This window comes from Gavialis gangeticus, unplaced genomic scaffold (genome assembly GCF_001723915.1).
Source record: "Gavialis gangeticus isolate Ggan-Ray unplaced genomic scaffold, GavGan_comp1, whole genome shotgun sequence".
Taxonomy (NCBI): Eukaryota; Metazoa; Chordata; order Crocodylia; family Gavialidae; genus Gavialis; species Gavialis gangeticus.
Window position 1 is genome coordinate 6388760 of NW_017728994.1, and position 13316 is coordinate 6402075.

At 49.5% G+C, this 13316-nt stretch overlaps 1 protein-coding gene across 2 annotated transcripts in view; it reads right to left on the minus strand.

Annotated features, from left to right (window-relative positions):
- Window positions 1-13316, minus strand: part of MMRN2 (multimerin 2) — a 75719-nt gene that overhangs the window by 27529 nt on the left and 34874 nt on the right. Inside the window, exons 2-3 of one of the 2 annotated variants that reach the window (XM_019502246.1) lie at window positions 9352-9474; window positions 6129-6235 (exon numbers count right to left, since the gene is read on the minus strand). In XM_019502246.1, coding sequence (XP_019357791.1) covers window positions 6129-6235; window positions 9352-9474 — 230 coding nt within the window. Of the gene's footprint in view, window positions 1-1946; window positions 2297-6128; window positions 6236-9351; window positions 9475-13316 lie in introns of those variants that run through there. The other variant, XM_019502247.1, reaches the window with a different exon arrangement.

Here is a 13316-nt window from a genome sequence, read left to right on the forward strand (position 1 = left end):
CAACTGAAAATAACCTTCTTAATGAAGGAGGCTTTTTCTTCCAATAGGTCTGTGTGGCAGGGCACCTTTAGTGCCTGCCACTTTAAGGGCAGAAAACAGGCAGGAGCCAGGTGCCTGATGAGGGTGGCCATGAGAAAAGCCCTGGGACTCACCACTCCTGCAGTGGCCTTGGGGCTTCAAGGGGTTTGTGCAGAGTCCCCCATGTGGTGGGGGGCAGCGGGGATCACCCCCACCACCACCAGCAGGAACGGTGAGTCTGGGGGGTTTTTTGTTTTTTTTTTTCTCTTAAAGGGCTGGAGCTGGCCTAGGTGGGGCACCCATGGGGGGGCTTGTGCAGAGCCCCCCCAAGCAGTGTGGGGCATCAGGGATCACCCCCCCCCCCCCCGGCCAGGCAGCACCTGGTAAGCCAGGGCTTTCTTTTTCCGAACAGCCAGGAGCTGGGGTGGGCAGGGTAGTCATTGCCAGGCTTGGGGTGGATGGGCCTGGCTGATTTGGAGATTCAGCAGCACCTGTACCTCCAAATCAGATGCAGATGAATCTATTCAGGACAGTGTTTTGAATCACCATACTCAATCACTGTCTGCTGAATCCAAATCTGAAGCGAACACTAGCTGCTTCGCACAGGCCTAGAGGGTAGCAGGAGACACCCAACAGACTGCGCTGGGGCTGATCGACATGTGGAGATGTAAGCAGGAAGCCAGATGAGGCTGGGTGGTATGAGTGTGGCTCTGAGTGAGAGGGCAGTATGGAAGAGGCTGGGTGAGAGCCAGCTGCGTGAGTGGGACCCTGGTGAGAGTGGGGTGGTGTGTGAACGGCCCCCCGGGGCAGCAGAATACAACTGCCCAGTTTGTTCCAGCCATAGGCCGGAGAGGTAACACACACAACAGTAACATCTGCAAGGCATGGGACCTTGGAGGGGAGGTCAGAGTGCGCATTAAGGCCCTTGTTAGCAGGTTGAGCAATGGGTAGCCTCCCACCTTAGTAACAACTCTCATCTTTTTCCACCTAGGCAAGCGAAGCAGGTGGTTACCCCAGGAGCAGGGCAGCTGGCAGAGACCTGATGAGGAGGCCACCCTGTTACAGTCTGAAAGATACAAACAAGTAAAATTGCCACCGAGGTAGCTCCCAGGGTGGGTGTGGATGCATCTCGACAATAGTAATTTGATGCAAGTGCAGTGCAAGAAAAAGGGAGGAAGCTTTAGAAAGTACTGATTCTCTGACTGTTCCTGCCAAGTGGCCATTAATTAGCCTTTCCATGGAAATGCTAATCCAGTGCAAACAAATCAGCAGGGTTTTCTTTTGTTAGGCAATGGAAAAAAATTTCAACATTCCATTTTCACACCAGCTTTCAAATGGAAAACATGAAGTAGGACTGCCTTTTCTCTTCCACTTCAGCTGACTTTATTATTTCTGCTAAAGGCTGTTTAACTTGAAAATCTTTTCCATTTCAAATGGGAATAGCATCCTAGTGTACAAGTGAAACATGGAGGAAAAAAAGAAGAAAAACCAGCAATGTGTGTTCATACAGCTATCCTATATGTAAATATAGCTATCCTATATGAAGGAATTTAGAAAGCATTGATTTTCTCTATTAATGATAAGTTAACTCTCTGATTAGGGAAGTCTTTTTTGATTTAATAAGGCTGTACAGAATAGATAAAACATGTTTAGTGGATGATTTCTATTAATCCCAAAATGGGATTTTTTTAAACTTGAAGACTCTTAGAAAAGATCACTTTGAGATAAAAGAACATATCTAAAGAATTCCCCACAAAGGAATTTGCATCCCCCCCAACGCTGCAAGGTAGCAGTGAGGGGAACACCAGCATATATGGTGTGTGGTGCTGCAGACCCATCTCCAGTGCCACATACTGCACATCTGTGCTCGTCTGGACACAGCCTTTGAATCTCAAACTGAGTGATGCTATGAGTTTCTTCACTTAAACCATGGTATTTATTTTTTCTCATACAAGCTGTTTATTTTTTTGCAGCCTCAGCATAGCGCCCAAATATAATGGTCAACACGTGGCGAACCTATGTGTAACACCTTTGTTATAAAACATGATAGGAAAGGCAAAAGGGGTGTGAATCGTGTATCTCAGTACCAGATTCAAAAGTCTATGATGCTTTAACATTCAAGCCTAGAAAGAACCAAAATTTGAGTGATGCCAAATTACTGGCTCACAAAGTTTGCAACTATGAAGTCTTGCACAATCTGGTACATTTATCAAGTTAACATTGGAAGCAAAATGCTTCAAGAACCTAAAGTAGATATCAAATAAATCATGCATCAGTCAAAAGCCTTAGAAGGCTTGAATAACTTCCTTAGAAGGTACCATTCTGATAAGGGATTCCAAAGTGTCCTGCTTGATGTAAAAGGAATTGACTGATAATTATTTAAGAAAATAGCTTTAATTTCCAGTTTAACTCAGAGCAAACCAAAACCAGAATGTTTGATTACAAGGCAGGGATGAATCATTATCTAATCTAGAAAAAAGAACCATAATATTTCCTTTCTTATTTTATTATATGGGATCTGTCATGCAGTCACTGTGGAAGAGAGATTTCTATAGCCTGAGGAGCACAATAAGATTGGGGGGCGGGGGCTGTAGCTCCAAAACATTAAAGATGCACCTCCAAAAATATAGGAACACATTATTTTACAGGAGAGTTGGTAAAGCAGCTCAAATGCCCTATATTTTCTTTTGAAGCCCTGGGCAGGTAGCTGAAGCTTAACATGCACCCACAAGCCACACTAAGGCATTTGTTACAAAATAAGCATTTATCCTCATTTTCAAACAAATCCATCTTATTTGTGATTCTGATAATCTTGTCTGTATCTGCTGCAAATGGAAAATATGGGGATTTCTTTAAATATAACAGTGAAATCTGGTTAATCTGTCACTGGGATAATTTATTGCTATGACCTCTTTGATTGGTGCACTAAATCCCTATACACAAAACATTTTGGGTAACCCGTTATCTGTTTTAGTATAATGAGCCATTTCCAAATGTGGACATGTGCTAAGCAAAAATGGAAGTTGTTACTAATAATTTATCAGCTGAAAAGTGACTGCCCTATGCCCTCCATAGCACCTGCAAACCACTGATGTTCACAAAACACTGGATACTCTTCAGTTTTTCTTGGCTCAAAACACAGAAGATAATTCTGTGACAATAAGGGATCAGCCTTTCTTCAGCAATATGTGCAAATAAGGCTCCTGACAAGTTACATTTAAGATGTTATTAACCTGTTAATCTTGCCTTTAATAGTAATCCAGGCACACACACATTTAAATCAGCATAAGACATGGTAATACCGTCAATGAGCCACACAATTATTTCACATGCAGTGTTGAATAACCTTGTGACTCAGTTGTATCAGGCTTTAAACTGATTAGGCCTGGAGTTACCAGGAAAAACTCCTTCACAGTCAGGGTGTCCAGACTGCGGAATAAACTCTCTCCAGTGGTGGTGCAGTCACGTACCCTGGCAATCTTCAAAAAGAGACTGAACAGTCACCATGCTGGGGTCACTTGACCCCAGTTGTCTTTTCCTGCCTAGTGCAGGGGAACTGGACCCGATGACCTATAAAGGTCCCTTTCAGTCCCTTACAATCTATGACTGTGTGGCTGGTTGGGGCTGGCCCATGACAGAACCCAATACTCAGGATCCAGTATGAGGTAACCCCTGGGTCTCAGACACAGCTGTCCCCTACCAAATCGGGCTAGGGGCAGAACTAGTCCCTGAACTCTGGACTGCTGCCCCGTCCCCAGGGACAGATTGGAATGGGGTGCAGTGAGCCTACCATCAGGGAGTATCTCCCTGATCTCAGGCTCATTGAAACCCAGACTTTTACTAACCCCACATGCAGCTGGGTTGCATGCATGTTCTTCTGACATCCCCAGCACCTGGGGACCCTGGGTTCAAGGAACTTCTCCCTGGTCCTGAGGTCCCCATGCACCCAGTGATGTCAAAAACCAGCTGCACATATGGTTTTTAAAATTCTCCCCACAATGGGCCCCTGGGCTGCATATGCAGTTTTCACTCGCCCATCCTGGCTCATGGGGACTCCAGGAACAGGCTGCCATAGCCCAATCCCAGGGACCCTGTGTCCAGGACCTTTAAAACCATATGTGCCGCCCAGATGGGCAGCACAGGCAGTTTTTACTCATCCTGGTACATGGGAACCCTGGGACTTGAGCTATGGCAGCCCAACCTCAGGGTCTCTGTGCGCCAGGATGAGTAAAAACTGTATGCGTTGTCCAGCAGGGATTTGACAATCAGCTGATTTTGGCTGGGGCCAGGGATCACACTAGGGATGGTTGTAGACCCCAGTTTGGTCCCCAGACCCAGCTGACAATCAGCCAACTGTGGGCACCTGCTTTTAAATTGCTGGTGTAGGGGGAGCTATCATGATCCCAGGCTCCCCCTGCATTAGCAAGGTGTGATTGTGATCTAATTCCCAATCTCAAAATCATGCATCCTGTCATGCATGTGTAGCATGTCAGGAAGTGCAACTGTTGGGATTGTGAATCAGATCCCATCATGCTTTTAAGTGGCAAAAGAGTGCACTCCACTATAAATCGTGCGATTTTTATATAGAGATTACTCCAATTTATTATAGTAAAAAGTCATACAGTAAGCATTTATCTATAATCACACAGTTCTCAGAATGGGCCAGAGTGAATACAATTTGCACTTAGAATTTTTGTATTATTTGTCCTCCTTTATAAGTGTCAAAAATCATTCTCGCTGTCCTGCTGGGGCATGCAAAGCATTTTTTTTTTACAAGAAAGTAAAAATGGCTAACTACTGGTAATCAGTCACTCATAAGCAATTAGTCATATTGGAGCAACTAACATTTTTATTTAGTACATATGCACATATGAAAATGGCTAGTTATGCTTAATCATCACAGATCCCTTTGAAGTGATGGATTAACCAACTCCAATGGTATTTACATTCAGCAATGGCTCAGTCTCTTTAAGGATCTTAGAGCTAGTATTTAGCCAGCATGGGCCAGGGTCAGAATCAATACCAGCTGGGGCCAATGGAGCATTATCTGGATGAGCTCACCTTTGCAGCTGTGTCTCAGGTAAACATGAGATTGATTTATTTATTAATTTGGTTTCTATGCCATCCTTCCAGACAAAGGCTCAGCATTGTTTACAAGAAGATGACAGAATAACTTATAAAATAGGAGAGTGATGAGAACAAAAAAACTTAAAAGGGAATGAGAAGATCAAGGTAAAATAGAGACCTCCCTAAACAATATATTTCAGCCTAGCTTAGTTTGCTAAATGCCTGCACAAAGAGGTTTTACAGCACTTCCAAAGATATCCAGGTCCTGTCTGGCCTCAGGAGTGAAGGAATTCCAGAGCTGAGGAGCAACTGCAAGAACAACCACCCATGTGTTTTTGTCAAGTAGATGCCTCAAATTGTGACTGGAAAAATATTGGGAGCCCATACAGATTCTGGAGTTGTGTTGCTAGTGATCCACCCCTATCACACCGTTTTGCACCAACTGCAGCTTACAGGCGGTTTTGTTTAGTGGGTCTTGTTTTGAGGCAAATTACAGAGTATTGATTTTAAAGATGCCACCTCCCATATATTTTTGGGCGCATCTACATGAGATGCTTTACTAGAGATTAGAGCTAATTACTGTGCAGTAAGCATTTGTACATGTAGACAGTGGCACTTACTGCACAGTAATTTGCTACTTGTATTTACAGGTTGCAAATTTACTCATGATTAGAGCAAATTTACTTGAGTAGTTACTGCACAGTACAGCATGTACTGGCCATCTGGGAGCAAATTTACTCCCAGCCAGCCAGGTAGTAGAGGGCAAGAGATTGCTTCTGTCCCCAGGAGTTGCCTACTGCCAGGGCAGGCTCTGCAGCTGGAGCCCGGTCAGGGACAATGTCCCCATGCCCCAACAGCAGGGGAGCTCCCAGTTTAAAACACAAGCAAGATTTTTAAAAGCATCACAGACATCTGAAATGGAATAAAGACTGGAAATAAAGTGTTTCAGACCAGCTCTGATCTCTTGTTCCTAGTACCTTAAAACCCAAAGAGATGTTCTGCTGGTGTTCCAGCACCACCATTACCTACTCTTAACTCCTTACCATGGTGTTTACAATCCTTGCCGATATACCCAGGGCAGCACTTCCAGTCCAAAGAATTTAAAACCTTCTGCTTCAGTTGGTAGACTGGCTTCAGAGTTGCCCTGTACCTGGACAATTGACAGAGAGAAAGAGAGAGAGAGATTTGGGAGCAGATTATAGTGAGATTAAACTGTATCTATGCTAGTTGGCAAAGCATTTTGACTCTCCATGTGATAGGAGCACTCTCCTGTGGGAAGCTCCTGTTTTATTTATTTCATAATTTATAGATATAGATATATAATCTCACACACACACCTGTTTTCTTTCTTTATTAAATAATGTTGCCCAGCTGCTTGTACCTGAAGTGTTGTAGGGCACCCAAAAATAAAATTTTGAAATTCCCTGCTCTTTGGGCAGCTCTCTTCTGCCATGCCTTGATATTAGGTAAAATACAGAGTGCAGAAAGCTGCCCTTGTCTTATTAGAATATCCATCCAGATTGTGATCCTGGCCTTATGTGCCAATTGTATAGCTCTATACCTCCCCTACACCATGTGCCATGCCTTGCAGATGGCACCCTTACAGATGTTCAACTAGTTACTGATACAGCCCCACTCAGGCCTTCTGACCCCTCAGCCTCACTCAACCCCACGCTGGGTCTTCAGACCTCTCAGTCTCTTCTCACAACCTATTCCTGGGCTGCCAGACCCCTTAGTCTCCCTCCTGGCCCCGATCTGGGCTGTAAGCTCCTCTTGTGGTCCGTTGTCCTAGACCTCTTTTGTTCTTCAGTTTCTCAGCCACTCTCCAGGCTCTTGGACTCATCTAGCTCTGCACTCTGTTCCTGGCCCCTCACTGGGCTGCTGGACCCTTCCAGTCCCACTACACTCATTGGACTTCATTGTAATCCTCAGGCCCCATCTGGCCAGCTGGGCTACTGGGTCCCAGTCTCCCCTGGGCCCTCACTGGGCCTCTGTGGTACATGTGGTCTTCCATGCTAAGTGCTTTTCTGTCAGCATCTGCTCCCCTAGCCTTCCCCCTCCACATAGGGTTGCCAACCCTCCAGGATTGCCCTGGAGTGTCCAGGAATTAGAGAGAAGTCTCCAGGAGACAAATTATAGGACATTCATTAACATAAATATTACATCTTGAATCTGATTTATACAGTTGTCCAGTGGGTTTTTAAAATGTAATAGTAATGTTCACTTGCCTTCCTGAGGTAAAGTCATTAATGTCATTACATCATGTGATGAAACTTCCCAGAATAGATTCAAACAGAGTTGGCAACCCTACCTCCATGGGGTAACCCACAAGGTAGTGGGAACTGAGGCTTTCTGGAACCCCATCCTTGCCTTTAATTGGAGTGGCCCATGCGTGACATTTCATGCAGGCTGCCCCACCATGATAACCAGCCCCAGTAGGGTACAGTTTCAGGTCTTAACCAGGACTGGTCTTCAGGCCTACCTAACCTTACTAGTCTCTCAGGGCTCCCCCTTAGATGTCCTATGCCCCCTCCTTGGCTGATAACCACTGGGCCCCCTGGCCCAGGCCCAATCTCCCACCCGAGTCCTTCATTTCTGGCCCCCAGTTCACTCTCAGACCCCTTTCCTACATCCCTCCTCATCAGATGGCCTAGCACCAGCCACCATTATCTTAAGCTGCACATCCCTTGACCCCTTCCTCCTGGCTGTGACCACACAAGGACCCTCAGCCCCTCCTAGGCCCTGGTGCTGCCTAAGGCCACTTGAAAACTCGAGGCTCTCCTGGCTTTGGCAGTCTCTGCCATTGTCTATTTCACCCTTCAGCCCCTCTTAGGCCCTGGCCTCACACAGGCCAGTTGAGATTCTCAGGGTCAGTCTTCTGGCTGTCAGCTCCCTCACCTCTGTGAATCCACCCTCTTGGGCCCCTCCATAGATCACTCTCTCTCTCCCTCTGGGCTAACCCAGAGCCCTTCCTATGTCTTTCCTAATGCAGCCCCTTCTTTCCCTGGGCTCATTTGGACCCCTCAATAGACCCACATACTCTGCCCCACTCACAGAGTCCACCCAGACCCTTCACTAGGCTTTCCAAATGCTCAGCCCTATTCTTATGGCTCACTTAGTCACTCAATAGGCCCACAGACTCTCAGCCCCTCTCCCAGGGCTCTGCACACCCTCACTGGGTCCCCAGGAACCTCCTCTCAGTTCCTACCCAAACCTCCAGATTTTTCAGATGTTATTCTCCTTGCTGGCATTCAGGAGCAGCAGCCTTCCTGCTGGGTGATGTTCCTACACAAGATCCCAAGATGTTACTACCAGCCCAATTCTCAGGGTCTAGGTTTATACCCTGCCTAAACCTAGCCCTCTTCCAATCAGGTGACTCCTTTGATCAAACCTAGCCTCACCTGCTGGCTCTCTGGGTCAGCTGGCTCTGCAATTAGCCCTCTCCCACCTGTCAGTGACTCAGCAGGCTGCCTTACCTCTTAAAATGGCAGGCCCATCAAGTGCCCTGCCACATGAAGGTTTTTCTATTATTATTTTAATAATCACTCTCTTCTCATGGAATGGCATCCACTAGACCTGTAGGCCCTAACCCTTCAGATACTTATGCACTCGTTTTGTTTGATGCGCTGTGAAATAATCCTAATGAAACCAATAGAAAGACTGCATAAAGTGAAGTGTTTGTAAGGGTGTGTAGGACCAGGCTCTTAATAATGACCTCAGCCTTTCTATTTGTGTGTTTAAAGCACTGGTGATGCATAAGGGGCGCACACAGGTGCATGTGCACCCCTTAAGCTTGGCGGTGCACCCCCTGCCAAAAGCGGTGCTAACACTGCTTGTGGCACCTGCGGGCAGTTGCTGCTTGCCACCCTCACCACCGACACCACCAGCAGCATCTGTGGGTAGTCCCCACTCACCCCCACCACTGATGCTACCATCTGTAGGGGGTCGCCGTGCCTGCCAGCCTCCAGGGGCATGCAGCCTTCATGGTTAAAGTCAGATCAGTTAAAAGTATGTAGATTATTTTAGGAGTGTAACTCCTTACTAACTTTAAATGATACTTGTGTTCTTCACTTACTCACTGAAATGCCTTCAATGAATTCCTTAATACCATAGGTTCCTTAATCTGGCCACAGTTGAAGTCATTCTAAATTGGATGCTTAAATATATGTAATAAATATCATTCCTAGGCAGTTTTGAAAATTTTGCCTTCAGTATCCAAAAGAAAAACATACATCTGCTTTCACTGGTTTTACCAAGGATACTTACATGATCTTCTGGCAGTCTGGGACTCCATTTAGACAAGGCTGCTGGGACTTAATAACATATTTCTCTTTTTTGCAGGTAGCTATGTATGTGACCAGTCGGGACCGCAAGTAGGAACACCAATTCCTGGAGGGAAAAATTACAGGGAACAAGTTTGGCAGACAAGGGAAGAAATTTGGAGTTCAAGTTTTTTAAAAATTATTGTTGATAACAATAATGCAAGGGAGCTACAACATACAATAGGGCACCCTTTTCAAGGTGAAGGACATGGGAAGCAGAAACAGAGCTCACTCATGCTCTTTTTTATATAGCACAGATTATAGACATTATGGGTGCATCCACATATGCAAGCACGTGCGCCTGCAGCAACTTAAATAGAAGTGGTGCAAATTTGAGCCGGGGCTTTTTTGCCTCAGCGCACATGCTCATACATGCACTTTGTTGTGGAGCAAATTATGCCACTTGGGGCAAAATAACCCTGCCTGGCTCCTCCCAGATCTACAGCCAGGGGGAGCTAGAGCCTGGGCCAGCACCTGAGGGAATCCTCTGTTGCACGTTGCTGCCCCCAACTTGGGGAGGGGCCCACTGCACTGCACCGCCTGCTGCTCAGCCCACCACAAAACCACAGCTGGGGGACAGACTCTGGGGGGAACCTGTGCTGCCTGTGGGGCCCCTCCCCAGCATCACTGCCGGAGCCTAAAGGTGCCTTGCCTGCCCCAGCTGCCTTGGCAGGCCACCCCGCACCGTCACCTCCACTTTCACCAAAAGTACACCCTGAGTGGCTGAACTGGACGGCTCCTACCATCACTGCTGCTGCTGCCCCCTCTCAGGAGAGAGGGAGATTCCCTGCTGCACCACCTTGCATAACCTGACACTAAACCTGCACTGGATTACTCCCTAACTGACTGATTGCTCCTGCCCTCCCCCACAGCTACCTCACTGCATCTGGTCCTGCTTTGTCTTCCTGCCTACTGCTCTGCTGCTGAGTGCCTGGCTGGAGCCCTGAGGGGCTCCTGGACTGATCTGCAACAAACAAAGCCCCTCCACTGCTCCATTCATCTTTTACATCTGCCTCAGCAGCCTTCCCTGTGTGTTCTTGCCCTTGTGTGGTAAGTCCTGTGGTCCACTCCCCCTACCCTGGTGTTTGTTGTGTAGCTGAATAAGCCAACTTGAGTTTCCCCAGCCCTTGTGTGTGTGTTCCTGGTCCCCCACATTCTCAAAGCATATGCCTCCTGGTTTTATTTCTTCCTCCCTACCCTGCTTCTCCCCTACAACCCCAGCCTGCCCCTACTAGATTCACCAGCTCCACTGTGAATTTTGTTTTTCTTTATTGTCTACCCTGTCCTCATGTGAAATAATGGCACGGCAGGAACCTTCTGGGGGGGGGCATGCCCACACAGAGCTTCCAGCAGCCCCCACTATGAGGGCAGATCCCAGCCAAGCCCCCAAGGGGATGAATGCCCTTACAGTGTCCACCCCACAGGCACAGTCAGACCAACCTTCTTCAGGGCTGGAGAAGCATACAACCTCTGCTGCATGGGCAGGTGGGACTCCCCTAGCCAGGCCCCCTCTGGAGGGGCTCCCAAGTCACCTCTCCCATTATCAGGGACCAAGGGCAAGGACAAGGGTAAGGGCAGTGGGGAGGGCTCCTCTTCAGCCTCCTCCACAGCTGGGGGTGGGAAGGGAAAGGCCCTGCCCCCAAGCCTAGGTCACCAGCACCTGAGGGGATCAGGTGCATTAGACCAGCCAGCATACCCACTCAGCTTGTCCCTGACCCTAGCTCTGGCTCCACCAATGTGGCCCCCCTGGGGTGGGAACCACAGCTATGCACAGGCAGCTGCAGAGAGACCCTAAGCCAGGGGCCCTGGACCCCTCACCACTGGCCCTTCCAGCTTAGGCGGCAGGGCCCCCTTTCCGGCACTCACCCACAGGCATGGGGTGAAGTGCCAACTGCCCAAACAGGAGAACCTGCACTTCAAGACCTAGATACAAGACCTGGCTTAGGTAGTGGAAGCCCTCAAGATAGTGGCAGCCTCCCACCTTCATGGCAAGGGGGTCTTTCTCCTTGCCTCAGAGGCTGCCACACAAAAGGTGGAGAGGGGGCTCATGGTAAAGGGCGAGTACATCCCCAGTGAGCCTCTAAAAGAGCTGGGGACCAGGATGGTCCTTAGCTCTGTCCCTCCCTATATTCCCAATTGGGCCCTGCTCCCCCAGCTCCAAACCCTGGGCAGAGTTATCTCCCCAGTGGCCCTCTCGCTGGGGTGATGAGACCCCCAGCCTCTGCCACGTGCACTGTTTCTGTTGCCAGGTTAGGATCCAGCTGGAGGCTGGAGGCTGAGGGGTGCCTGGAAATCCTTTTCAGGGGGTCCTGGTGAGGATTTTCTATATATTGGGGGACCTGTGGTGCTTCTTTGGCTGTGCCCTGGGGCACTTGCATCATGAGTGCCCCATGGACCAGGTGGGGAGGGCATCTGCGGGTCCCACTGACAAGAGGGATGCCCCCATCATCAGCAACCCTCCCCCCTCAGGTTCCCCTGGCACCACAGCAACAACTATGAACCCCCAGTGAACTCAAAGGACCCTTCCCCCCCAACCAAGACTGGCAGAGTCCTGGGGAGGGCAGCAGGGCTCCTCTATCCCTAGTCATGCCCCCATCATAGCTGCCCCACCCCCACAGCCCTCACCTTCTCCTACTGGAGCCTGTCCACCTGAGGACCACCCCATGGCTGACTGGGTGCAGGTCCCTTCTGGATGCAAAGGCAAGAGAGGCCCTGGTACAGCTGGAGCCCTCTGACATGGAGGACTCCTTCCCCCCTCCCAAGACCACCATACAGTGGGGAAGGAGCGGCCCAGCTTCCGGGATCCTCCCCAGCTGCGTCTGACACCCCACCCCCCGGGAAAGATCCAATGGGTGATCCCTGTGGAGGAGGTTTTGGGGCTGCTGGACAGTCCCAAACAGGAGCCCATGGAGGAAGCCCCTCATTCTGCTGACCAGGGCCTATCCCCTGAGACCACAGGCCCTGAGGCTGAGGCCTTGGCCTCCCCAAAGGAAGACCCAGCAACAGAGCCTCCTCCCTCTGTTGATCTGGGGGATGCAGAGGCCCTGGGACTCACCCCAGTGAGTCCCGAGGGAGGGGGTCCCCTTTCCTGGGACCCCAAGGTAGATGCCGAGGCCACCCCAGTGCCTAATGGATGTGTTCCCTCCCACTCCCAGAAAAAACTCACCTCCAACCTGCCCCATAGTCCTGCTCTGCCCCTGCCTCCTTCACTCAACAGGATGTGGGGTGCTGAACAGCAATGATATGCTGGTGCTCTGCCCCTTCCCCTGCCCCTCACTCCCAATCCACAGGCTCCCCAGTGCCCCTCAATCCTGACCCATAGTCCATGTCTGCCCCAACTATCTCCCTCCTGGCAACAGCTCCGTCCTAGCACCCAGACATAAGTGTAGCTGCAGCTGTCTCACCAGCTGTTTTCTGGCTCTGAGCAGTGCCATCCCTTGCTGTTCTGCTCCCTGAGCTCGTGCCCAGGCCCCAGTGATCTCCATATTGTTCCTGGGAAACCCTCCTAAGCTCAGGGACTGGGCTGAGCAAGCCTCTTCTGTTCCAGCCCAGCCTCCCCCTGTACAGCCTGCTCTAGCAGGAACATAGGGGTTCTAAGCCTGGCTCTGGTGGCCTCTGCTACCCAGACCACTTCCCCACACCTGCCCCCCATCTCTCACTCACACACCCATGCTGCCACCCCCACCCCTCCCCCCAACCCATCAAACACTCAAGTAGTTACTGGGAGTAGGAACCCCCCAGGCTGGGGTTGCATGACCCAGCACCAATACGGGCATGGGGCAGGGCTGCAGTATGACAGTTGCCCCTGCAGCTGCAGCTCCTGCCAGTGGGTCCCACCCTGTCTTGTCCAGTGGCTGGGCACACCAGGTGTGAGATTTGTGTGGGGGTATATGGGGTTGGGGGGGGAAA